At 52.7% G+C, this 26131-nt stretch overlaps 2 protein-coding genes across 4 annotated transcripts; both read left to right on the top strand.

The window, feature by feature from the left end:
* The first annotated feature begins 2218 nt into the window (after positions 1 to 2218).
* Positions 2219 to 12215, top strand: Twf2 (twinfilin actin binding protein 2). 3 transcript variants are annotated; one of them, XM_074059073.1, is made up of 9 exons: positions 2219 to 2378; positions 5945 to 6022; positions 8805 to 8983; positions 9344 to 9439; positions 9598 to 9702; positions 9806 to 9931; positions 10520 to 10670; positions 11135 to 11256; positions 11630 to 12215. In XM_074059073.1, the coding sequence occupies exons 1-9, from the start codon at positions 2354 to 2356 to the stop codon at positions 11795 to 11797; spliced, it is 1050 nt and encodes a 349-aa protein (XP_073915174.1). In that variant the 5' UTR covers positions 2219 to 2353; the 3' UTR covers positions 11798 to 12215. The 3 variants fall into 3 exon arrangements, with proteins under 3 accessions (XP_073915174.1, XP_073915175.1, XP_073915176.1); XM_074059075.1 differs by lacking the exon at positions 2219 to 2378 and adding an exon at positions 7009 to 7135 and having other exon boundaries at positions 5929 to 6022; positions 8810 to 8983; XM_074059074.1 differs by lacking the exon at positions 2219 to 2378 and having other exon boundaries at positions 5882 to 6022; positions 8810 to 8983.
* A 1960-nt stretch (positions 12216 to 14175) lies between these two features.
* Tlr9 (toll like receptor 9) lies at positions 14176 to 19283 on the top strand. Its single transcript, XM_020162156.2, has 2 exons — positions 14176 to 14258; positions 14887 to 19283. Exons 1-2 carry the CDS (start codon positions 14256 to 14258, stop codon positions 17971 to 17973), a joined length of 3090 nt encoding a protein of 1029 aa, XP_020017745.2. The 5' UTR covers positions 14176 to 14255; the 3' UTR covers positions 17974 to 19283.
* The last annotated feature ends 6848 nt before the right edge of the window (positions 19284 to 26131 follow it).

Below are 26131 nucleotides of genomic sequence, written 5' to 3'. Positions count from 1 at the left end.
CAAATCTTTGGCCCACCTGAGAAAAATTGTTAAAATAACTTCAATGGCCCACTCTGTGCTGAAAAACATCAGAAATAGGGCACCTGCCTGCCCTGGAACTGTTCATCCATGGACTCATTTGAGGAGCTGTGTTCAGGAAGCTTGGTCACCTTTCTGAGGAAATGAGATCTGTGTTGGAGGTGGTTTGTTTTGGTGCCGTGCTGGGCCCTGGGCTCCCTGCCCACCTCCCAGGATGTGAAGTTTGATTTGGGCTCCAGGTACAACCCCAATGCCAAAGGAGATTCCCTTCTCTGGCTAAAACTTCATCACTAGCTGGGTACAGTGATGCACTCCTGCAAATCCTGTGTACTTGGAAGGCACAGATAGAATCGCAATTTGAGGCCAGCCTGGGCAAAAAGTTAGCAAGACTGTCTCCACGAACCAAGTGGGAATGGTGATGCATGCCTCGAATTCCAGCTATGTGGGAGGCAGAGGTAGGAGGATCACCTCCCAAGGCCAGCTGGGCAAAAGTATGAGACCCCATATGAAAAAGAAACTAAAGCAAAAGTGCTATAGGGATGGCTCACATGTTAGAGCACTTGCCTAGCAAATTTGAGGCTCTGAGTTCAAACCCCATACCACCAAAGAGAGAGAGAAGAGAGAGAAAACATAGGTAGGAGTTTGCTCTTGCAATGGTAAGAGAAAAGCAGTGGGTTCCAGTCAGATGGCTCAGAAGCCAAAAAATCACAAGCTTTGCTGAGTGGTGATGGCTCACACCTGTGATCCTAGCTGTTTGGGAGGCTATTGGGAGACTTGCAGTTGGAGGCCAGCCCAGGCAAATAGTTCTGGAGACCCCCTCTCTAATGGACTGGAGGTGTTGCTCAAGCAGTACAGAAACTGCTTTGCAAGCACAAAGCTTTAAGTTCAAACTCCAGTTCCACCAACCCCACCCCCAAATTCCGAGTTTTGATAGACAGTTGATTTATATACCACAGGCGGTCAGGGGAGGTCTGAGCAGTCTGTGCAGGACAGGTTAGGATGGGTCTACAATGTTTATCATTGGCCACCCTACTCCCAGAACATGGTTTTCCTTCCAGTCTTTTTGCATCTATTATTTCAGGATGGTGATGCTGATACATCCTAGGGTGGTAACTCAAAAGCACCTTGTGACTCCTACGACCTTGGTGGGCTTTTTTGGTTCTAATGTAGGCTGATGCCTGCCTTTTTCTGAGACCTTAAAGAATCCTCCATCTTCGGTTCTCTTTGCATATCCCCATTGCTTCATTGGGCTGGGACAAGGAGGGGTTTCTTCTTTCCCTATTACTAGCCTGCCTCAACTTCACCTCTCCAAACCTCAGTCTTCATGTGTACACGAAGACAGTAATTGTCACTTAGCTCAGGGACTGCCGTCAGAATTAAATAAACATGCCCAGCACATAGGAAGTGTGTGAGACAGGCAGGTCACATACTCCATCATCATGCCTCTAAAAGGTGCTTCCTTTCCAATCCTCCTATCGAAAGTTCTAGGGCAGTGTGTGATTGGACAGAATGGGATCAGATGCTCACCCCTGCCTCAACAGATCACAGTGGCAAGGAAACAATACAATATGCTGATTGGCTGGTAGCAACCTTGTGTCTGATGACAGAAGGCAAGGAGACAAATTCTTTAGGGTCTGGGAAGTTTCTCAGACTCACCAACTTCTGGCCTTCCTTCAAACTCTGGGTCTTTGCACATGCTCTGCTGGGTCACCCCAGTCTCTCCTCCCAGATTCCACCAAAACTTCGCCTCCTAATGGCCCGTCACATTCTCTGGGTGGACACTGTTATCTACTGTCTGGTAGAAGGTCGATCCAGCCGCCCACAATCAGGACAAGGCCCGACGTCTATGACCGGCCCGATGTGACCAAGTGCCCGGCTAGAGACGCCCAAGACACGTCCTCTGAGGGAGAGGTTCCGCACAAACACGCGCGCCCATCCACACTCGGACCCCCAGGTCACAAACTAGGATACATTTGGATCTGCCCCTACTAGCAAACCTAACTGGGCGGGGGCGCAGATACACCCACAGATCAAAGAGCTCAAGGCTCACCAACGCCCACGCGCGTGCGCCCACGCACTACCCAGCGGCGGCTACACTCCCATCCCTACCAAGGCGCACGCTGTGCGCACGCGCGGCCCGAGTCCCCGCCCCTCCCGGCCTCGCCTGTCGGGGGCGGGGCGCCGCTGGGGGCGGGGCCTGCGGCACCGCCCGGGAAGCTGCGCGAGGCTCGGCAGCCGCTGCCACATCCTTGTCCTCCTCCCGGTCCAGGCGAGAGGAGCCCGGCCAGGGCCAAGCGCAGGGCTCCGACGGCGCGGGCGAGCGGAACGCCGAGCCATGGCGCACCAGACGGGCATCCACGGTGAGGGCGATGGCGGGCGGGGGGCCGGGGCTCTGCTTTCGGCTGCACCGGCTCGCGGTCCCTTCCTCCTCGCACCATGGGGGGAAGCTTCCTGTTCTTTGCAGCCGTCAGTCGCCTGGGGTGGACACATCGGGGGAGCACAGACTTGCTGTGCATAGCCGGGAGTGGGTGCATGGTTCACAGCTAGGGTGGAAGTACCAGTGTGTATCGTCTGGGGGTGGATGTGCCTTGTGTGCCCGCCTGGGTATTTTTGTTCCTTTCTGGGGGAGGGGGGCGTCGGGTGTATCCGGATGTGCACATCTGGAGACGTGTGCACATCTGGGGTCATTCGTGTGCGTGCACACTGAGTGTTTGGACCCTGTAGGTGATGGGGGACTATCTTAAACATCAGTGTCTCATGGCAGTGTGCACATGTCCGTGGGTGTCGGTATGTGTGCACAATTCAGGCACCATGGATGCATGCACACGATGTTCTATGACTTCTACAGGCTTGTGTATGTGTGCAAGGAGGGGGTCCTGACCTTGCACTTCTGAGGACCCTCCTTCTCCTGAGGACAACCTAGGATAGGGCTTTCAAGTGGCATGGGAAGAGTTGCCCATCTGACCTTGGCCTCTGACCTCCCTTCCATGTTTCACTGTGATCGGGAGTCTGCCCTAGCCAAGGTTGGAAAGTCCCAACTCCAGGCTGAAAGCAGGAAAGGAGGGTCCAGATACAGGGTTTGTGGGGGAGTCCCTGGTCCTAGAGATCCAGGCCAGCTCACACCCCAGACTCATCACCAGGAAGCAACTACAACCCAGAGTGTCACACCCATAATCCCTCCTTAGGGGCTGTAGTTTTCTTCTTGGACAGGCTGAGAGAGAAGCCATGGGGTCTCAGTGTCCCTATCTGTCACTGGCCTGGGAGGGCTGCCTACCCTGTGGGGAAGGCCCAGACAACTTGGTGGTTTGGCTATCAGCCACTCTTCTTACCACATCACTGTCCCCTGCCCAGAGCTCCCACCATCGACCTGCCTGACCATCTGAATCCCAGCTTGGTGGTTGTGGCCACTTAGTGGCTACACTGCTCCAAGAGGGTTTCCCTGTCTCCATCCCTACTCCCGCCCTGCTGGACCAGACAATGGAGAGGCCTGGGTCAGGGCTGACCTCCCTACAAGTGGGCCAGCTCTTCAAGAGCTAGAGAAGTGGGCTTCCTGACCTGGCCCCAAAGTGGGGAACTACTGGCCTGCCGCTTCCTTCCTTCCCCTTTGTTTGGTCAGAACGGCCACCCCCTGCTGAGAGGAGACCTGGAAAGTTAGCCACCTTCCTGCCTCCTGCTGACAGGTACTATAGTCAGGACCCTGCTTCCTTTAATCATTTCCCAAACAGTGACACAAGCCTGCAGAGGGTATTGCTAGGGACTGGGCTGCCCCCCACCCCCACCCCCACCCCCGTCCTCCTTTTGCCTATGAGTAGCCCTCTTTCCATTTTGGAACTGAAGAGGTGGCAGGAGAGATCACCCTGGAACACCAGGTGCCAGCTCTGTCTTGGACATAGGTGTATGGCTGCCGACCTCAGAGTGGGGCAGGGGAGGGACTGTAACCTAAGGCTTGCTAGAGTTGGGAGGGTGCGCAAATGTGGGGGGAGGGTCATGATTCTTTGATGATAGAGGCTCAGGTGTCCCAGGTCTGGCCTCTGGATTATTGATGGTAGCTGGGGACGTAAAGGGTAGAGCGGGAAGGGATGTCTTCCTCCTGCTTGGGTGTCAGTTTGCCCCGGTAACACTAGAAGGGGGCTGTAGGCCTCTCCCTGGGGGTGCCTTTTTGGCCTCCCCCCAAGATCTGAGCAGGTAGAAGGGGACAACTTAGCACAGCCTGCCCTATCTTTTTTTCTTTTTCTTTTTCTTTTTTAGTAGGGCTGGGGTTTAAACACAGGTTTCAAACTTGCAAAGCAGGCTCTTTACCACTTGAGCCACACCTCCAGTCCATTTTGCTCTTGTTATTTTGGAGATGGGGGTCTCTTGAACTATATGCCCAGGCTGGCCTTGAACCTTGAGTCTCCTGATCTCAGCCTCCAAATACCTAGGATTACAGGCGTGAGCCACTGAGCCCAGCCTGCCATCCTTGCAGGAGTAAAACTAGTTTTTAACAGAGGCTCTATCCTTAACACTTTCTCCCATTTACTCTTTTGCCATACCCTCGAGTTTGAGTGTGTTACTTCCATTTTATAGAGGAGGTTGGTGTTCAGAGAGATCAAGGGTCACTTAGGTAAAGGGAGAGGTAAAACCCCAGTGACCAGGCTTCAAGCTTCCAGGAATTCCTGGGGTCTATGATGAGAAGTTCTGTCCTGGCCCAGTGGGTTTGCAGCCCCATACTGTGCTGTTCTGAGCTCTGTGGCCTGCTGCGCTTAGTTGGGCCTCTGGCCACCCAGTGGCCTTGGAGGGTAGTACACAGCCTGAGGTCTTTGCACAGGGCGCCTGAGGTCATGACCAGAGTTTATTTACTTAAAGCCCCCCTCCCTCAACCACGAGCTGCTCAATTCAGGCCCTATAAATATTCTGTGACCTCAGTGCTCCAGCTGCGTTCCTGCCAGGATTCTTCTGACCCCTGGGCAGCCTCAAGGTCGTGCTGACCTGAATCTGATCACCCAGAGACCCAAGCAGAGCCCTCCCCACCTGAACTGTGATTTCCCTGTCCACTACCACCCGTGGATCTGAATGGTTCCCCAACTCTGACCATGATCCTCACCTGTGCACTTGGGTCCTTGGTGATTGGCTGTCCCCTTCTAGTTCTGTGGCCCAGGGTCCAAGACGGAATCTCTTTCCTGAGGGCCACTCCTCTTCCAGGAAGCTCTCCCTCCTGCCCAAGGGTCGGGGGCTTGTTGTCCCTATAGGGCCGTGCTGGGGGCTGACCATGCTGACAGCATGTCATCCATGTGTGTTTTGACTGTGCGTGACCGTGTACACCCTCTTGCCTGTACACATGTCCTAGCCAAGCTCTCCAGTTGTCTGCTCGTGTGTGTGTTAGCAAACTGGAGATTGTATCTTGTGGTGTGTGTGTGTGTTAGGATCTTAAAACAAGTGTGTCCACTTAGGTTGATTGGCAGACTAGGCATTTGCCTTTCTGTCCTTGGTCTCACACATGTGTGTGTTAGATTCACACATGGTGGATTTAACATGAGTTGTCACGTGTAGTGTGTGTGAATGGATTTACTCTGGGGGCATTTTTCTGTTTCTTTATGCTGAGAGTGTCAGACCAGCCCACTGCTCTACCTTCATGGGGACACAGGACAGGTAGGGGTCACTCACTCTGGCTGGCCTGGCCTGTCCTAGAGCCCACCCCATCCCTGCCTGCCCCTCCCTATCACCAGAGCTATCCCAGCCAGAAGGCCACCGCCTGCCACTCCTGCTGGCTAAATTTGGGAGCTTGTGTTCACTGGCCATCTCAGGTTCCCAGTCACATGGGTGGGGGTAGGGGGCGTATTTAACCGGCTTCCCAGCTCAGCCGTCAGACCCTGTAGGACAGAGCAAGCCCCAAACACGTCCCTGCCCCTCTTCCTGCTCACCCCCACCATGTTTCTTGTTCTTGTAGCCACCGAGGAACTAAAGGAATTCTTTGCTAAGGCACGTGCTGGCTCTATCCGGCTCATCAAAGTCACCATTGAGGACGGTGAGTGTCCCCTTTGGGCTGGGGCATAGGTTGGACGTTGGACCCAGTTGCTTCTGGGTGTGGGGAGCAGTGAGTGTTGCCTTTGAACCCCCTCTGGACCTCAGTTTCCCCATCTAGGGGTGCAGCCAAGGCCACTCAGGAAGAGACTCACTGGGGCACATTGGAGGTGAACATGGTTACCACCCTGTCGTGCAGAGCCTTGTCCTGGGGTCCTGCCCGGCCTCCTCAGAGGCTGTGTGGGTACTGAGATGGGCCTAGTCAGGGCACTGTGCTGGGCGGGCAGGGGCTAAGTGAGGCCAGGCGCTGCCACACATGTGCTGTGTATGTTCATAGGTGACAGGCCTGGCCTGGCTCTGTTGCTGGCCACAGGGAGACCTAAAGAGATGCTAAAGTCCTCCACGTGGGAGGCACCCCACAATGGGAAGAAGGGACTGTGTCCAGCTTGTTCTGAGAGCAGGATAAGGGGGTTCCAGGCTCTGCCGGCCTTGGCCTGGACCATGAAGACACAGACTCTGAGAATGGGGTGGGGTGGGCTGGGCTCCTCAGAGTCCTTTCAGCCCTTGTAAGTAGCAATGCTGGTTCTTGTGAGGACTCCATAAATGGTCCTGGGACCCAGCTCACTTTAGCAGGGGCTTCCTGGACCCAGAGTTCACCCCAGGCTTTAGGGCCAAAGTTAGTCTAGGTCCCTAAATTCAAGTGGTATTAGAGTCGTAGGGATCACTATGTTAGGTCATGAGTGAAGGCCTTCTGAGGCAACAGGCACAGCCTCCCACCCTTAAAGAGGCAGTGGCACTCACTGGCCTCAGTCCTCTGCCCTCTTTGTCTCCTCCCAGACAAAATGTCCTTGTAGATGTAAGCAGGAAGAATCTCTAGGCAGGCCTTACCCAGTTCTGCATTATGATTTTGAACTCCAGTTGAGTCTGACCTAGGGCTCTTGATTTTTCTGAAGCTTTGAGTTCCTTCTTTTTTTTTTTTTTTGCATACAGGGGTTTGAACTCAAGGCCTTCACCTTGAGCCACTCCACCAGCCCTTTTTTGTGTGTGATGGGTATTTTCAAGATAGGGTCTCCGAACTGTTTGCCCAGGCTGGCTTCAAACCACCAGGATTACAGGCGTGAGTCACTGGCACCCAGCTGGGTTCCATTTCTTATATAAAATTCCTGGTTTAAAACTGTGAACACCAAAGTAAATAATGCCAGAAAAGCCTCTGAGGCTCGTGCTGCCTGGGGCTGCTGCTTTTCAGTCCTGATCCCTTTTGAGTTCTGGCCGGGCAGGGAAGGAGGCTAGTCTGGAGGACCTGGCATGTTGGGGTTTGTAGGCAGCTAGCCCCCTTGCCCTGTGTACACCAGGTGGGTGTTTGGTGTCCAACTGAGGTCTCAACCTGTAGCTATAGCTGGATGCCCTATTCAGCCATTCTGTACCTGCCACAGAGGTGGCTCATGCCTGTAATCCTAGCTACCCAGGAGACAGAACTCAATCAGGAAGTCGAGATTCAAAGCCAGCCCAGGCAAATAGTTTGCAAGATCACAAAAAAAGGGTTGGTTGTTGCCTAGCATTGGTGGATCACACATGTATCCCTAGCTAGTCAGGAGTCAGACATGAGGAAGATTGAGGTTCGAAGCCAACCTGGGCAAATAGCTCACAAGACCCTGTCTTGAAAAAACTTATCACAAAAAAGGGCTGGTGGAGTGGCTCAAGGTGTAGGCCCTGATTTCAAACACCAGTACCAAAAAAAAAAAAAAAAAAAAACAGGAAGTTGGTTGTTAGGCTAGGTGCTCCATGTCTCATGCCTCTAATCCCAGCAACTCTGGAGGCAGAGATCGGGAGGATTGCAGTTTGAGGCCAGCCCAGGCAAAAAAGTTAGCAAGACCCCATCTCAATCAATAAACTAGGCATGTTGACAACAGGTTCTTCTGGGAGATAGGAGGATCACAGGCTGACGCAGGCCACTGGCAAAAACGTGAGACCCTGCTTGAAGAATAACAGCAAGAAATGGCTCGGGCAGCATGGCTCAAGTGGTAGTGTGTGTGCCTAATTAGCAAGTGTGAGGCCCTGAGTTTGAACCTCATTACTGCCACAAAAAAGTTGGCTGCTAGCCAGGTGTGCTGGCCCAGGCCTGTAATGCCAGCCCTTGGGAGGCTGAGGCATGAGAACCTCAAGTTGAAGGCTAGTCTGGGCTATATAGCAAGACCTTATTTCAAAAAAATAAGTCAGTTTATGACTGCAGGGAGGGAGCTACAGCTGTTCACAGTATCTAGCAGGAGCCTTGCGTCCTTGTTTTCAGGATGCTTCTGTCACTGTCAGGCCCTGGGGATGTGACACCCCCTTCCTGCAGCACATTTGTCCTGAGAGGGGCATGCTGGGGCACTGCTGGAGCCCTGGCTGAGGGAGGAGGGCAGCAGGAGGTGCACAGTGGGGACTGTGCACTGAGCAGCTGTGCGTGTAGTGTGGGGTGAGAGTGAACACCCCGATGTGTGGGGTGTCAACAAGGGGCTTCCTTGTTGCTGACTGGGTCTCCATGGGCTTGTTTGTGTTGAGAGATCTGTGTGTGCCGGCCTAAGTTGGCATGTGTGGGATGTGTGGAGGAATCAACCTGTAGCTGGCACACGCTAATTTAGCAACACAACCTAAGGCTTCAGGAACTTGGGGACTCCTGAGAAGGTGGGGTGGGGTGGCTGGTAGGACAGAGCTAGCTCAGAAAGCCACATGCAGAGGACAGGGTCCACAGTCAGAGGGGGGAGTATAGGAGATGATCACCCAGTTTACCCAGCCTCTGCCCCCAGAGCAGCTCGTGCTGGGCGCCTCGCAGGAGCCAGTGGGCCGCTGGGACCAGGATTACGACAGGGCTGTGCTGCCACTGCTGGATGCTCAGCAGCCCTGCTACCTGCTCTTCCGCCTTGACTCACAGAACGCTCAGGGCTTCGAGTGGCTCTTCCTCGCCTGGTCACCTGATAATTCCCCTGTGAGTTATAGGGACCTGATCTGAGTGGGATAAAAAGACCCTTCCCCCGGGGAGGCTAAGGGAGAACAGGTCCTGTCTCAGCAAGACTGACAGACGACAATGCCCTGTGTCATTGTGACACATGCCCTAGAGCCCCGCTGGTGGCATCCTCTTGGCTCCTGGAGGCTGAGGTTGGGCTGGGCAAGGGCGCCCCCTGCTGGCAGGAGCCACCTTGCTGCATCCTAACTTGTGCATTGGGCCCTTGGCTGGATATGCAGACTCAGTGAGATGGATGACCAGGTCCCTTCCCAGGGCTCCTGCCTGCTTCTGAAGACACAGTCCTACCCACAAGGGTCTCACAGTTTGGCCTCCATCCCTCAGGTGCGGCTGAAGATGCTGTACGCGGCCACACGGGCCACAGTGAAGAAGGAGTTTGGGGGCGGCCACATCAAGGATGAGCTTTTCGGGACAGTAAAGGTAGCTACCAGGGTGGGACCAGGAGCACAAGCACACAGAGGGCAAGGCAGTGCACGGGGCCACAGAGCAAGTAAGGACAGGTTCCAGGGTGAAATGGGAGGCTGGGAGCCCAGGAGCAAGTTGAGGTGCCCATTTGTGCCTCTGAATCTGGTCCCCAGGACGACCTCTCCTTTGCCGGATACCAGAAGCACCTGTCATCCTGTGCTGCACCTGCCCCACTGACCTCGGCCGAGAGAGAGCTTCAGCAGATCCGTATCAACGAGGTGGGTGTGCTGGGTAGCAGGTGCAGGAAGCTCTCGCTTCTCGGTCAGCCACACCCTGGTCTAGGCAGGTGAGTGGCTCCCTCACCAATGCCCTTCCTCTCAGGTGAAGACAGAGATCAGTGTCGAAAGCAAGCACCAGACCCTTCAGGGCCTCGCGTTCCCCCTGCAGCCTGAGGCTCAGCGGGCACTTCAGCAGCTCAAACAGAAGATGGTTAACTACATCCAGCTGGTGGGTGTGCCATCCTGTCCTCAGGCATGTGGGGCCCAGCGTGCCCAACCCCATCCTGCCCTCCACGTGTCCTAGAGCCCCTGTCCCCACCACCCTCAGGAGTGCTCATGGGCACATACTGTCACCCCATTCCTCCCTGCTCCTGTGTTGGGTACTCTCTCCCCAGTCCTGCCCATACGGCCACCCCGTGAACACGCTCTTAGCATCTGCCCTCCTATGGACCCACCCCTTGGTTCACGTGGGCGCCTCAGCTGTGAGCTTTCCTGTCCTAGACTCTCTCTGTAACCCCTTAACTACCCCCTTTCTCCAGGCAGGGTCCTTTTGCACCAGGGGGCTAGGCTGCCCACTTTTTGGCAGAGTGACTCTTCCCTTCGAAGGCACTTCCCCCTAGGGGTGGTCAAGGCCCTCCACACCGCCCCATCCACTGCCCTTGGTGGGTGTTCTCTAGCAGGGCTGTAGGCATGCCTCTTCAGAAAGTCTCCATGGAAAGATGACAGCTCTGGGGAGCGGAGTACCAGGGAGAGAATTTGGGGGAGTCCTGTTGGGTAGCATGGGTCCCTTACATCTCCCTGATCGCCCCCTCACCAGAAGCTGGACCTGGAACGGGAGACCATCGAGCTGGTGCACACAGAGCCCACGGATGTGGCTCAGCTGCCCTCACGGGTGCCCCGAGATGCTGCCCGCTACCACTTCTTCCTCTACAAGCACACCCATGAGGGTGACCCCCTCGAGTCTGTGGGTGAGTGGCCACAAGGCTGGGGGTGCTGAGTCTATGCCAGGCAGGAGCAGCACTGGCCCATCGTGGACTCTGTGCGGTGGGGGAGGTCTGCAGGGCTCACCTCCTGTCCTCCACAGTGTTCATCTACTCCATGCCGGGGTACTGAGTCTATGCCAGGCAGGAGCAGCACTGGCCCATCGTGGACTCTGTGCGGTGGGGGAGGTCTGCAGGGCTCACCTCCTGTCCTCCACAGTGTTCATCTACTCCATGCCGGGGTACTGAGTCTATGCCAGGCAGGAGCAGCACTGGCCCATCGTGGACTCTGTGCGGTGGGGGAGGTCTGCAGGGCTCACCTCCTGTCCTCCACAGTGTTCATCTACTCCATGCCGGGGTACTGAGTCTATGCCAGGCAGGAGCAGCACTGGCCCATCGTGGACTCTGTGCGGTGGGGGAGGTCTGCAGGGCTCACCTCCTGTCCTCCACAGTGTTCATCTACTCCATGCCGGGGTACAAGTGCAGTATCAAGGAGCGCATGCTCTACTCCAGCTGCAAGAGCCGCCTCCTCGACTCTGTAGAACAGGACTTCCAGCTAGAGATCTCTAAGAAGGTACCTGCTGGTCCCCAAGGCCCTCACCTCACCCTCCGTATGGGACATTGGGAGTCCTGAGCCAATGGCAGAGCAGGACTCACTGCCATATTGGGTGGATGGGAACCGAGGTCCAAGGCTGCCCACAGGTAGCACAGACAAGTTCAAGACTTGGCTGCCATATCTCTTCCTTTCCCTGGGTCTGGAGGGTGAGTAGAGGGTGACCCAGGCAAGCAAGGTAGCAGGCCCCAGGTTGTGTCGTGGGGATATGAGAAAAGACCCCCCAAGGCCGTGGTGTGAGAGATCAAAGGGGTGCCTCATGAATGGTCATGATCAAGAGTTACATATGTTTGAGCTCTCACCACTGCGGTGATTTCTGTTTTGGCCCATGCAGATTGAGATTGGCGACGGGGCAGAGCTGACGGCCGAATTCCTCTACGATGAGGTGCACCCCAAGCAACACGCCTTCAAGCAGGCCTTTGCCAAGCCCAAGGGCCCAGGGGGCAAGCGGGGCCACAAGCGCCTCATCCGGGGCCCAGGAGAGAATGAGGATGACAGCTAGGAGTCTGGGCTGGAGCCAGGCAGGAGGAGTGTGGACTGTGGAACTGCTGCCCAACTGCTCGTGCTCCTCCTTCCTTTCCAGCTTGGGCTCCGGGAAGTACTTCCTGTGAAGCTGGAGGGCTGGTGGCTGAACACACTTGCAGCTTCCAAGGGCCACTGGGCCAGCACTTTGTGACCTTTCCCTATTGCTGTCCCTGCCTGTCATGTGTGCCCAGGGTGTCTGGGGGCCCTGCCTGGCTGGCTCAAAGACCTGGCATGAACCCGGCCTTCAGAGGATCTGAGACTGGGGTCCCAGCACAGCCCAGAAGCCTTTGGCCACAGTGGGTGGGATGGGGTGGGGCTGGGGCAGGTTATTGAAGAAAAGGATGGTTGAATGCTGTATTTTCTAAAGAATAAAATATTTTTAAATCAACACTCAAGCCAGGCCCTGAGGAGCCACCTCCGTCCCTGGGAATTGGGTGGCCCTATGCACACAGCTATTCTCCAGGTCAGAAGGGAGGAGTCTTGGCCTGCCAGGAGTCCCAGCACTCCTGGCTGGGGGAAGGGGGGATCAGACAGGCTTCTGCCTGCCAGCCAGTCATACTTTGGGGGGTCCTTGTTGGGTAACATGGAGCCTTCACAACTCCCCCCATCCTCTGCCTACCATGAGACCTACCCAGAGGAGGCAGGCTGCATCCCTGCCTGTCCCAGAAGAAGTACCATCATTCATTCACTCATTCAAGCTGTGCCAGTAACCTCTAATCCTAACTACTCAGAAAAAGATCGGGAGAATCGAGGTTCCAAGACAGCTTGGGCAAGACTCTTACCTTGAAAAAACCCATCACAAAGAAGGACTGGTGGAGTGGCTCAAGGTATAGGCCCTGAGTTCAAACCCCAGTACCTAAAAAAAATTCAACCTTTATTCAGACATCCTCAGTGCCTGCCATGAGCTGACAGCTAGGAAACAAAACTTCAGCAAATATTTACTGTGTGCTACTGTGTGCTACAGACTGGTTGGAGGCAGTCTGTAGATCTATCTTACTTGTTTTGAGACAGAATCTTAACTCTATAGCCCAGGCTGGCCTCCAACCCTAAATCCTACCTCAGTCACCCAAGTGCTGGTATTACAGGCATCAGCTGCCATGCCTGACTGGTCTGGTTGGTAAGATCAGGGAAGGCCTCACAAAGGTGGTGACATGCATAGAGACTTAATAAAGAATGTTAGGACGGGGCTATGTGAGAGTTTGTAAAGAGTTTTTAGCCAGAGGGGGATAGCTTATTCAAAAGCCCTGAGGTAGGGGAGTGCATAGGTATGTCCCAGTGTCATGGGAGGTCAGAGAAGTGGAAGGGAGCCAAGTGCTGGTGGCTCACACCTGTAAGAGGCTGAGATCAGATGGATCCAGGTTTGAGGCCAGCTTGGTCAATAATCTATCTTCAAAAACCATAGCAAAATGGACTGGAGGTATCATTCAAGCAGTATAATACCTACTTTGCAAGCTGAAATCTCTTGAGTTCAAACCCCAATCCCACCAAAAAAAAAGAAGTAGAAGAACAGGTCCCAAAGGATCTTGGCCACTGTGTGGACTGTGTGGCTATGGCTCCAGAACAGCTGGAGAGAGGAGGGGCCCAACACAAGGTCTGAACAGGGCCCTCCAGGGGCTGAGTGTGAATAGACTACAGGCAGTTTCTGAAAGGGAGGGCAGGACTTGAGTGGGGCTGCCAGGGTCCCTGAGGCTTTAGGCCTGTGGAGTTTGAGTTCCAGTCATCTGAGCCAGAAACAGGACTGGGTGGAGATCAGCCAAGGTCCCAGCTGGGCCACCGCACACCCAACCCAGGAGCTCTGGCCCGGGGCTGTGGTTTGACTTCTGATGGGACATCAGGGGAACTGGAAATGCAGAGGAGGGCTGTAGCAGTGAAGATAGGTGGAGCCCCAGCCTTGGGCTCATACTGCCCTCCTCTGGGCACAAAGAGGCCCCATGGGGCTCCGGGGATGGAGCCTTTGGGGACAGAAAAGGGCAGATGGAAAACCATTGTCCTGAGAGTACCAACTTGGAGCAGTGCTGAGGCAGGAGGGTTAGAGAGTCCTCTTGGGACAGGGGAGGGCCTGGCATGGGTGACAGCGTGCCTGCCCTGCCCATGTGCTACTTCAAATTCTGATCTCATTCACCTTGGGCTGGGCTCTGGGCCTTTGCTCCCCTGGAGGCTTCCCAGACAGAAGTGAGGCCCTCATAGGCTGTCTGAGGAGTGAATGGAAAGAGGAAGGGGTGAAGGGGCTGTCTGCCATCTGACTATGCAAATGACCTCTGACTCATTGCACACCACCTGCCCTCCCCACAGTGGGGTGGGGGCGAGGGAGAGAGCTATAGGGCACAAAGTCTCACTTCCTCTCTTCTCTGTGGGACCCCGAGTGTGCATATCCTTCTCTATAACTGCTGCCCGGTCTGTGGACAGACTCTCGGGAGAGGCCTCCAGGTCCCAACATGGTAGGACAGCTGCCTGGGAAAGGGGACTAGCCCAAGAAAGCGTAAGAAGGGAAGGAGGCTTAGCAGCTGAGGGCAACAGTGAAAGGGACAGTCGCCTTTGAGGCTCTGGGGACATGCACTGACCTTGAAGATATCAGAGCAGAAGCCCCACTGAGCAGTGAGACCAAGCCTGCTGGGACTTCAGTCAATGGTGGGTCAGGCACTTTGCTGGCCAGGGAAGGGGAGGTGCTGGGGAGGCTGGCTGGGATACAGAGAGGGGACTTTAGGGAGGCCATGAGGAAGGAGAGGCAGCCCTGTGGAGAGGAAGGGAAAGTGGGAGAGGCACACTGGACCCACTGGCCCCTTTCCCTGCCCTGCTGTCTGGCTGGGGCTCGGTTCTGAGTGAAAGCTCTGAATAAGGAGTCTAGGTTCCAGGCTCAATCCTGGTTCTGGGTCAATGGCTGGGCCTGAGATCAAGTTGAGGTTCCCAATGGGCCTTAGAGGGTGGGAAGGGGGTTCCTTACCACCCTCTAAGGAGGCTCAGTAGAGGAGCGATGGTGGAAGAAAGATCTGCTAGAAGACCCCATGAGGTGGTGTGGGTGAAGGTTGAACTGGGCCGGGCACTCACACAGCCTTCCAACCCCCACAGGGCTCCCACTGCAGGCCCCTGCACCCCCTGTCTCTCCTGGTACAGGCTGCAGCACTAGCAGAGGCCCTGGCCCTAGGTGCCCTGCCTGCCTTCCTGCCCTGTGAGCTCCAGCCCCATGGCCTGGTGAATTGCAACTGGCTGTTCCTGAAGTCCGTGCCCCGCTTCTCCCCAGCGGCGCCCCGTGGCAATGTCACCAGCCTTTCCTTGCTCTCCAACCGCATCCACCATCTGCACAACTACGACTTCACCCACTTTACCAGCCTGCGGCGACTCAACCTCAAATGGAATTGCCCACCGATCAGCCTCAGCCCCATGCACTATCCCTGCCACATGACCATCGAGCCCAACACCTTCCTGGCCCTCCCCACCCTGGAAGAGCTGAACCTGAGTTACAACAGCATCACCTCGGTGCCTGCCCTGCCCAGCTCCCTGGTGAACCTGACCTTGAGCCACACCAACATCCTGGTCCTAGACTCCACCAGTCTCTCTGGCCTACGTGCTCTACGCTTCCTTTTCATGGATGGCAACTGCTACTACAAGAACCCCTGCAATCGGGCACTGGAGGTGGCCCCGGGCGCCCTCCTCGGCCTGCGTAACCTCACTCACCTGTCACTCAAGTACAACAACCTCACAGTGGTGCCTCGTAATCTGCCCCCCAGCCTGGAGTATCTGCTGTTGTCTTACAACCACATTGTCAATCTGACACCTGGGGACCTGGCCAATCTGACTGAACTGCGTGTTCTTGATGTGGGTGGGAATTGTCGCCGCTGTGACCACGCTCGCAACCCCTGTGTGGAGTGTCCTCTGCATTCTCTCCATCTGCACCCTAATACCTTCAGCCACCTGATCCACCTTGAAGGCCTGGTGTTGAAGGACAGTTCTCTCTACACACTGAACTCCATGTGGTTCCAAGGTCTGAGCAACCTCTCGGTGCTGGACCTGAGTGAGAACTTCCTCTACGAGTGTATCACCAAAACCTTAGCCTTCCAGGGCATGGCACGGCTGCGCAAGCTCAATCTGTCCTTCAATTACCGCAAAAGAGTGTCCTTTGCCCAGCTGCGGCTGGCGCCCTCCTTCGGGAGCCTGATGTCATTGCAGGAGCTGAACATGAACGGTATCTTTTTCCGCTCGCTCAACGAGAAAACGCTCAAGCCGCTGGCGCATCTGCCCCTGCTCAGGACTCTGAGTCTGCAGATGAACTTCATCAACCAGGCCCAGCTCAGCATCTTCGGCCCCTTCCCCGGCCTGCGCCTGGTGGACCTGTCAGACAACCGCATCAGCGGAGCGTCAAAGATGGCGGCCTCCACTGGGGAGCCAGATGGCGAGGAGCAGGTGCGGCTGTGGTCTGGCGAGCTTACTCCAGCCCCACTAGACATCCCAAGCTCTAAAGATTTCATGCCCAACTGCAAGAGCTTCAAGTTCACCTTGGATCTGTCTCGGAACAACCTGGTCACCATTCAGCCAGAGATGTTTGTCAACCTCTCACGCCTCCAGTGCCTGAGCCTGAGTCATAACAGCATCGCACAGGCTGTCAATGGTTCCCAGTTCCTGCCACTGACCAGTCTGCGGGTTCTGGACCTGTCCTATAACAAGCTAGACCTGTACCATGGGCGCTCATTCACAGAGCTGCCGCGACTGGAAGCCCTGGACCTCAGCTATAACAGCCAGGCCTTTGGCATGCAGGGTGTGGGTCACAACCTCAGCTTTGTAGCCCAGCTGCCCACCCTGCGTCACCTCAGCCTGGCGCACAATGGCATTCACAGCCGGGTGTCCCCACAGCTCTGCAGCACCTCGCTGCAATCCTTGGACTTCAGCGGCAATGCCGTGAGCCGGATGTGGGCTGAAGGGGACCTCTACCTCCACTTCTTCCAAGGCCTGAGAGGCCTGCTCCGCTTGGACCTGTCCCAGAACCGCCTGCACACGCTCCTGCCCCGTACGCTGGACAGCCTCCCCAAGAGCCTACAGCTTCTGTATCTCCGTGATAATTATCTGGCCTTCTTCAACTGGAGTGGCCTGGCCCTCCTGCCCAACCTGGAAGCCCTGGACCTGGCAGGAAACCAGCTGAAGGCCTTGTCTAATGGCAGCCTACCCAATGGCACACGGCTCCAAAGACTGGATGTCAGCAGCAACAGCATCAGCTCAGTGGCACCAGGCTTTTTTGTCCTGGCTTTGGAACTGCGAGAACTCAACCTCAGCAGCAATGATCTCAAGACGCTTGAGCCCTCCTGGTTTGGGCCCCTGGCCGGAGCCCTGAAAATACTCGACGTGCGTGCCAACCCCCTGCATTGCGCCTGTGGGGCGGCTTTCGTGGACTTCCTACTGGAGGTCCAAACTGCTGTGCCTGGCCTGCCCAGCCAAGTGAGGTGTGGCAGCCCGGGCCAGCTGCAGGACCGGAGCATCTTCGAGCAGGACCTGCGCCTCTGCCTAGATGAGGCCCTCTCTTGGGACTGCTTTGGCGTCTCCCTGCTGGCTGTGGCTCTGGCCCTGGTTGTGCCTGTGCTGCAGCATCTCTGTGGCTGGGACCTCTGGTACTGCTTCCACCTGTGCCTGGCTTGGCTTCCCCGGCGGGGACGGTGCAGTGCCCGTGTCCTGCCCTATGATGCCTTTGTGGTCTTTGACAAGGCACAGAGTGCAGTGGCCGACTGGGTGTACAATGAACTACGGGTTCGGCTAGAGGAGCGCCACGGGCGCCGCGCGCTGCACCTGTGCCTGGAGGAGAGGGACTGGCTGCCCGGCAAGACACTCTTTGAGAACCTCTGGGCCTCCATCTACAGCAGCCGCAAGACACTCTTTGTGCTGGCCCACACGGACCGGGTCAGCGGTCTCTTGAGGACCAGCTTCCTGCTGGCCCAGCAGCGCCTGCTGGAGGACCGCAAGGACGTCGTGGTGCTGGTGATCCTGCGGCCCGATGCTCACCGCTCCCGCTATGTGCGGTTGCGCCAGCGCCTCTGTCGCCAGAGTGTCCTCTTCTGGCCCCACCAGCCCAGTGGTCAGGGCAGCTTCTGGGCCCAACTGGTCATAGCCCTGACCAGGGACAACCGCCACTTCTACAACAGAAACTTCTGCCAGGGACCCACGGCTGAATAGCCCAGAGGAAGCAATAGTTGGGCGCAGCCACACCTCCACACTTGACCACCTGCAGTGCCCGACCTGCCTCACCCCACTACTCCACTGCTTTGCTCCCCCCCACCCACATACAGCAGGTACTCAATAAAGGACCAGATTCCTAGCCTGAGCACCTTGAATGCATGGGTGGGAGGAGAGAAAGGAGAGTCCTCTAGGCCTCTATAAAGTGAAGAGCAAGTCGAGGTGGGTTGTGGGAAATTAACGGGGCCCACAGCACAAAGGTGCTTTGTGAAGGGCAGTTTTGGTCACAAACTTCTGAACATGGTCACTGAACAGGGACCTGGTCCTCCCCAGAGAGCAGGGGCAGCTCTTCTGCCCCTTTAAACCCTTCTCAAATGCCCTGCCCTACCTTCCCAGGGAGAGGCAGGCAGCACTCTCTGTTATGTATTGGTCTTGAGGGCAGAGAACCTATGGCAGGCCTAGTTCATTTCTGGCCTCTAGCAAAGTCCTGAGAGCCTAAATAAGTGTTCATTCCAGCGTATGTAAGCGGCCCTGTGGTTCAGATGGGGTGAGTGCGCCCTCCAGTGGCCATGCCTATGCTGAACACAAAGACTGGCCTAGGGTAGGGAGAAGGGCTGTGAGTGTGTGGCCTAGGGTAGGGAGAAGGGCTGTAGCAGGATGCTGGAGCCACAGGAGGCTCTAGGATGAGCTCCCAATCTACCCCTTTCTGTTTACATCTAGAGGTGGATACTGGGTCTCTGTTCTGATATCAAAGGACACCTAGGTGAGCTGCCACCTGGCTACAAAGTTGGGGGACCCTTTCCATGCTGTTGTGTCTCAGAGCTGCTTGCACTTACTTAGATCAGAGCCACAGCCACATGGAGTAGTCCATGTGTTCTATATTTGATACACAGCGCAGTTTTCAGGACACAGCCGGGGTGTAGTGGAGACAGTCGCTCGGGGTCTGTAGTCACAAGTGTGGAATCATGGGTAGTGTTGGATGTGGGGAGCTACCTGCATCACCAAGGCCAAACCTGGTCTTTGAGGGGCAGAGAAGAAAGATGCAGCTTAACAGAGCTGGAGCCCGAGAGGTGGGGGACTCAAACAAGTTTGGTTGGCTCAGGCCAATTTGGTTACTTAGGACCTCCAGGGTCAGAGCTGGCCACAGACTGCTAATTTTGCAGCCTGGTTGCTGGCAGCCCTTGCATGTGTCACAGCATCTTCCCCTTATCTGCAGGGACATAGCTATGAGGGACGTGTAGGCCATCTTCCTCTTTTTGACATGGAGGTCCTGCCATGGCGTTCCATTATTTGCTCAAATCAAGGACAGAAGGAGGGTCACTAACCTATGAGTGAGAAGCCCGCTGTGGACTCTGACCTGACCTGTTTCCTTGGCCCACTTGGGTGTGGCTACCTCACACCCTCTGCCCTCCACACCCCAGCTGGAGGAGGCCTGGGGAAGTCCCCTGTTGAGTGGCTCTGAGATCGTTCTGGCCACAACAGAAGCAGAAGCAGGAAGCAGGGCCCTGGCTGGGGTACCATATTTGGCTCGTAGGAGGCACAGCCTGTCTGTCCTCTAAGACAAGTGTACCCTCTGACGGGTTCAGGTAGAACCTCCACCTACTCATCTAGCCAGCACTTGACTGCAGGATCAGAAGGGACAGAGCTCCACTCCAAGGGCCTGCAGGAGGACAAGGGAGATGAGCCGCAGTCGGGCTGGTGCCTGTTGCTACACTGAGCTCAGGAAGGAGCTCATGGTTGGCTCTGAGTCTATCCTCCGCACTGCCACCCATCCTCACCCATTAATATTGTTGGCTCTGCCAGGGCAGGAAAGAGACAGGACTCTGGTCAGATTGGCAGGGGTTGTCTTAGCCAGGTGACCTTCCCCTTGGAAGCCTTGGTTCGCTCATCTATAAAAAGGGTTGACCAGAGCTGCTCTGCTGGCCGTTAGAAGGATTTGTGATGATGTGTATCAAGATTTGAAAAACCAGGGCCTCGGCTGTCATTATTAGGTATGGGGACATAAGCTCATGCCCATCAGCTGATGTGGCTTCAGTGTTTATCTCTTCACTCAAAATGATCCTCTCAAGGCCGAGTGGCCCTACCAAGAGACTGGCAGGAGGCTGGGAACAGTAGCTCTCCCTGAGGGTGCTGGGGAGCAGTGAGCATTGGGTAAGTTGAGTTATGGGTGTAAGACAGGAAAAGCTGATAAGGTGAAAATGTCAACACAAGGAAAGTGCTAAGATTTTAACACACAACTCACTCTTCCCCCATTGGTATTTTACTCGGGCTTCTAAATATTCTTGGAATACTTTCATTCATGACATAGATAACATTGAAGGATTTCTTTCTTCTCTCTCTCTCTCTCTCTCTCTCTCTCTCTCTCTCTTTCTCTTTTTTTGTGGTGCTAGGGATTGAACCCAGGGCTTTGTGCATGCTAGGCACTTAACCACTGAGCTACATCCCCAGCAAGAAATGACAAGAAATGAGGTTTTGTTTGTTTGTTTGTTTTTGTGGTTTTGGCAGTCCTGGGGTTTGAATTTAGGACTTAGGGCCTCACTCTATCACTTCGAGCCACACCTCCGGCCCCTTCAGGACACTGTAGTTTCACATTAGATTTGCTTTCTAAATTTGTTTTCATTACTGGGGAACAAACCGAGGGCGTCATGCATGCTGAGTAAACACTCTGAGACTGAGCTGGAACCACACCCCCAGTCTTTTGTATTTTGTATCTGAGATAGGGTCTTGCTAACTTTCTTCAGGCTGGCATGAAACTTGCTGTCTATGCTTCCCGAGTAGCTGGGATTACAGGCATGGACCTACTCAACAAGCCAAAATTATCATTCATTTTACTTTTTTTTCCCTCTCTCTAGTGTATATTCATTGTACAAAGGATTTCATTGTGATATTTACATACTGCATATAAAGGACTTTGATCAAATTCACCCCTATTACATTTTTATTCTGCTCTCCTAAACAATTTTGAACAGGTTTCATCACTGTATTTTCATACATTCATATGACAAAATTCTCTCTCTCTCTTTTTTTTTGGTGGTACTGGGGCTTGAACTCAGAACCTCATGCTTGCTTGGCAGGCACTCTGCCAGTTAACCCACTCCACCAATCCTGTTTTGTACTGGGTTTTTTGAGATACGGTCTCTCAAACTATTTGGCTGGACTGGCTTTGAACCTTGATCCCCCTGATTTCTCCTCCTAAGTAGCAAGGATAATAGGCATGAGCCACCGCCAGCAAAGTTCTCATTTTTAAGCAGTTCCTATGTCCCATCTCCTTCCTGCAGATCCTTCCATCACATGGCTCCTAGCCCCAAGGAGGAGGGAGGGGAAGTTCACCTAGGGCCTTGTTGACCCTGCTGACTCTGTGAGGCCTGCCGTGGGCAAACAATCCCATTTGAAGGAAAAGAGGTGGAGGGTGACCCTGGCAGGCGTGGGAATGTGAGGGACAATGGAAAGCTCTGGAGGCAGCAGAGCTGGGAGGCTGAGCAGGAAGGAACCCTATCGTGATTCCCTGGTTCCAAGATGACGTGACTTCCATCACACCCAGCAGTCTGCCTAGATGAATGGTTTTTATCTGATGGAACCAGGTCTCAACTGCTCTCTCCCTGGTGCTTCCCCTTGAGTGTACATGCCCAGCCAGACTGGACTCACTCCCACTCCCAGAATAATTCTGCCGGAGAGAGAACACACAGCGGCCCTGTCTAGAACTAAGAGACAGATAGCAAGGCCAGGACTCTCCTCCACGCTAGCTGCTTGTTCTGTTGGGATGTGGTCACTGGGGTTGTCTTTCATTCATCCAACATGATTGCTTGATGCCTACTGTGTATCAGGTTCTGCCCTGGACTGCGGGTACAGAAGTGGGAACACAGGGCGCCTGTGCTTGTAGAGATGACATTACAACAGGGCAAATGGTCAAAGGGTAAAAGACACCGTGGTCGGTGGCCAGAACTTTGAAGGACAGCAAAGCAGGCCAAGCAATAGGAACTCAAGAGGGGCTGCCTCAGCTGGCATGCTGGGGAGTTCTACTTGGGGACTCTGTCCTGAGTGAAGAGCAGAGGTCACACCACATGCACATACTCTGCCACTCAAGTCAGTCCCAGCTTTTGTTTGCTTGTTATTTTTTTGGATATGGTCTCAGGCTTTTCTGAGGGTGCTTTTACACTGCAGTCCTCCTCATCTCTGCCTCCCAACACGCTGGGATTACAGATGAGGAGCCACCATGCCTGGCTTGTTCGTTGAGGAGAAGGGTCTTACTTTTTTTTTTTATTCTTATGTGCATACAATGTTTGGGTCATTTACCACCCTACCCCCTCCCTTGCCCCCCGCCCCTCCCTCTCCCCCCAACTCCCTCGATGCCCACAGAAACTATTTTGCCCTTATTTCTAATTTTGTTGTAGAGAGAGTATAAGCAATAATAGGAAGGAACAAGGGTTTTTGCTGGTTGAGATAAGGATAGCTATACAGGGAGTTGACTCACATTAATTTCCTGTGCATGTGTGTTACCTTCTAGGTTAATTCTTCTTGATCTAACCTTTTCTCTAGTTCCTGGTCCCCTTTTCCTATTGGCCTCAGTTGCTTTAAAGTATCTGCTTTAGTTTCGCTGCGTTAAGGGCAACAAATGCTAGCTAGTTTTTTAGGCATCTTACCTATCCTCACCCCTCCCTTGTGTGCTCTCGCTTTTATCATGTGCTCAAAGTCCAATCTCCTTGTTGTGTCTGCCCTTGATCTAATGTCCACATATGACAGAGAACATATGATTTTTGGTCTTTTGGGCCAGGCTAACCTCACTTAGAATGATGTTCTCCAATTCCATCCATTTACCAGTGAACGATAACATTTCGTTCTTCTTCATGGCTGCATAAAATTCCATTGTGTATAGATACCACATTTTCTTGATCCATTCATCAATAGTGGGGCATCTTGGCTGTTTCCATAACTTGGCTATTGTGAATAGTGTTGCAATAAACATGGGTGTGCAGGTGCCTCTGGAGTAACCTGTGTCACAGTCTTTTGGGTATAACCCCAAGAGTGGTATTGCTGGATCATATGGTAGATCAATGTTTAGCTTTTTAAATAGCCTCCAAATTTTTTTCCAGAGTGGTTGTACTAGTTTACATTCCCACCAACAGTGTAAGAGGGTTCCTTTTTCCCCGCATCCTCGCCAACACCTGTTGTTGGTGGTGTTGCTGATGATGGCTATTCTAACAGGGGTGAGGTGGAAACTTAGCTTGGTTTTAATTTGCATTTCCTTTATTGCTAGAGATGGTGAGCATTTTTTCATGTGTTTTTTGGACATTTGAATTTCTTCTTTTGAGAAAGTTCTGTTTAGTTCACTTGCCCATTTCTTTATTGGTTCATTAGTTTTTGGAGAATTTAGTTTTTTAAATTCCCTATATATTCTGGTTATTAGTCCTTTGTCTGATGTGCAGCTGGCAAATATTTTCTCCCACTCTGTGGGTGTTCTCTTCAGTTTAGAGACCATTTCTTTGGTTGAGCAGAAGCTTTTTAGTTTTATGAAGTCCCATTTATCTATGCTATCTCTTAGTTGCTGTGCTGCTGGGGTTCCATTGAGAAAGTTCTTACCTATACCTACTAACTCCAGAGTATTTCCTACTCTTTCCTGTACCAACTTTAGAGTTTGGGGTCTGATATTAAGATCCTTGATCCATTTTGAGTTAATATTGGTATAGGGTGATAAACATGGATCTAGTTTCATTTTTTTGCAGACTGCTAACCAGTTTTCCCAGCAGGTTTTGTTGAAGAGGCTGTCTTTTCTTCATTGTATATTTTTAGCGCCTTTGTCAAAGACAAGTTGGTTATAGTTGAGTGGCTTCATATCCGGGTCCTCTGTTCTGTCCACTGGTCTTTATGTCTATTTTTGTGCCAGTACCATGCTGTTTTTATTGTTATTGCTTGTAATATAGTTTGAAGTCAGGTATCGTGATTTTGATGGGTTTACCTTTGTATGTTATTTGTTTTTTCTCTCTTACAGCATTCAATATTCTTTCCCTAGTTTCTGAACTTGTTTTAATGATACGCCCTGGGGTAGTTCTATTTTGATCTGGTCTGTTTGGTGTTCTGGAGGCCTCTTGCATCTGTATGGGAATAGCTTTCTCTAGATTTGGGAAATTTTCCGTTATTATTTCGTTGAATATATTACGCATTCCCTTTGCTTGCACCTCTTCTCCTTCTTCGATGCCCATGATTCTCAAGTTTGGTCTTTTGATGGAGTCGGTGAGTTCTTGCATTTTCTTTTCACAGGTCTTGAGTTGTTTAATTAATAGTTCTTCAGTTTTTCCTTTAATTACTGTTTCATCTTCGAGTTCTGAGATTCTGTCTTCTGTTTGTTCTATTCTGCTGGATTGGCCTTCCATTTTGTTTTGCAATTCTGTTTCGTTCTTTTTTCTGAGGTTTTCCATATCCTGAGTCACTTCCTCTTTAATGTTGTCTATTTTTGTCCTGAGTTCACTTATCTCTTTATTAATCGTGTTCTTTGTTTCACTTTGGTGTTTATACAGTGCTTCTATGGTTTCTTTTATTTCTTCTTGTGCTTTTTCAAATTCTCTATTTTTGTTGTCTTGGAATTTCTTGAGTGTCTCCTGTACATTTTGGTTGACCCTATCCAGTATCATCTCTATAAAATTCTCACTGAGTACCTGTAGTATTTCTTCTTTTAGATTGTTCTTGTGGGCTTCATAGGGTTCTTTGGCGCAGTTTATTTTAATTTTGTTGGAATCTGCATATGAATATCTTTTTTCTTCATTTCCCTCTGGTTCCTGTACTAATATTTTGTTGAGGGGAAACTGGTTTCTCTGTTTTTTCTGTCTTCCCGTCATTGCCCTCGGTGTTGTTACTGTCCCTGCACTGTGTGCAATTAAGTATTTTCTAGCTTGTAATAATAACAATGGTGATATTTAGAATGGAAGGGTGAGAGGAGATGGAAAGCAAAGAAGTTAAAGAAAAAGGGAAAAACAAATAAACAAGTAGAAAAAACAAAACAAACAAACAAACAAAAAAGTTTCAAAGATATAAACAGGGAGAGATAGTGTACTAATCAACAGTAAGCTGAACAGGCATTAGAGAGACAGAGAGAGGATTGAAAATAAAAAATAAAAAATAATAATAAAAATAAAAATAAAATATAAATAAGTGAAAAAAAAATATCTCCAAGTTCAAATGCAATAAAGTTTCAGTCTTAATAATTTTGGTGTTAGTCCCTCAGTCTCCAATCCTGGAGATGGTGTCTCAGAAGTAGTTCTGTCGTTGTCTCATCAAAGGGGAAAAAAACTAAAACAAAACAAAACAAACAAAAAAAACCACCACAAAATGTCCCAAGTTCAAATGCAATACAGTTTCAGTAAGGTTTTCAGCATGCAGGTGTAGTTCGGTTGTTGTCTCATCAAAGGTAGGGAGAGAGAAAAAGTGTCTGGAGACAGTTCTGAGAATGACTATCTGAGGCTGTAGCTCACCTGCCCGCTGCTGTCAGCCTGCTGTTGCTGGAGGCTTTATTCATGCAGATCTCAGGAGTGAGCTTAACACTCACCTGGCCCCGCAGGCTTTGTTTACTCAGAGTTCTCCTGTGTGTGAGCCTCTGCTACAAGCTTTCCCCTTTCCAAGCACACTTGGGGAGGTGACACTGCACCCGCTTTCTCAGGCCTGTGTGTTTATTTACAGTTCATGTGGGAAGTGGGTCTTTCCCCCTTTCCTGTGGAGTTTTCCTCCCTCTGCCACTTTTACAAGCTTTCCCGCTCCTGGTTGCTGGGTGTGTGCCACCACCCCTGCCTTCTCCAGCCGGCTTGTGAGGAATTTCCCCTCCCCCTCTCTTTGGCGCTCAGGGCTCCCTGCCCTCTTTGCTACCTGTCTTTTTTATTGTTATTGCTTATTATTCAGTTTTTTTTTCCCTGGGTGGGGTCGGTCTGTCCAGGGGGCTGTGCTGATCTGACCCAGGGTTGTCTGTGGGAGTACCGCGTGCCGCTTAGCTCACCTTGTGGTCCGTGTCTTCCCAAGCCATCTGTGCGCTGCTGTCTGGTGGTGGCGCAGGAGCCCTCCTGGTTTCTCAGTTTAACGTGAAGTGGAGATGCTCTGTGCAGGCTGGAGGTGTGGAGGAGTCAAAGTTCTGCCTCTTCTCAGTGGTTTTTCCTGTAAGGTGTATCTCCAGCATCTC

This window comes from Castor canadensis, chromosome 17 (genome assembly GCF_047511655.1).
Source record: "Castor canadensis chromosome 17, mCasCan1.hap1v2, whole genome shotgun sequence".
Classification (NCBI taxonomy): Eukaryota; Metazoa; Chordata; class Mammalia; order Rodentia; family Castoridae; genus Castor; species Castor canadensis.
The sequence above is the reverse complement of the archived record's forward strand: the minus strand, read 5'-3'. Positions and strand labels throughout refer to the sequence as shown.

What these genes read in the sequence shown, in the direction of transcription:
- Twf2 (XM_074059073.1), top strand. Translation starts at nt 2,354, where the DNA reads ATGGCGCACCAGACGGGCATCCACG. An exon ending in TGGTTAACTACATCCAGCTG is followed by an intron (nt 9,932 to 10,519) that starts GTGGGTGTGCCA and finishes CCCCCTCACCAG; the next exon opens with AAGCTGGACCTGGAACGGGA. An exon ending in TGACCCCCTCGAGTCTGTGG is followed by an intron (nt 10,671 to 11,134) that starts GTGAGTGGCCAC and finishes TGTCCTCCACAG; the next exon opens with TGTTCATCTACTCCATGCCG.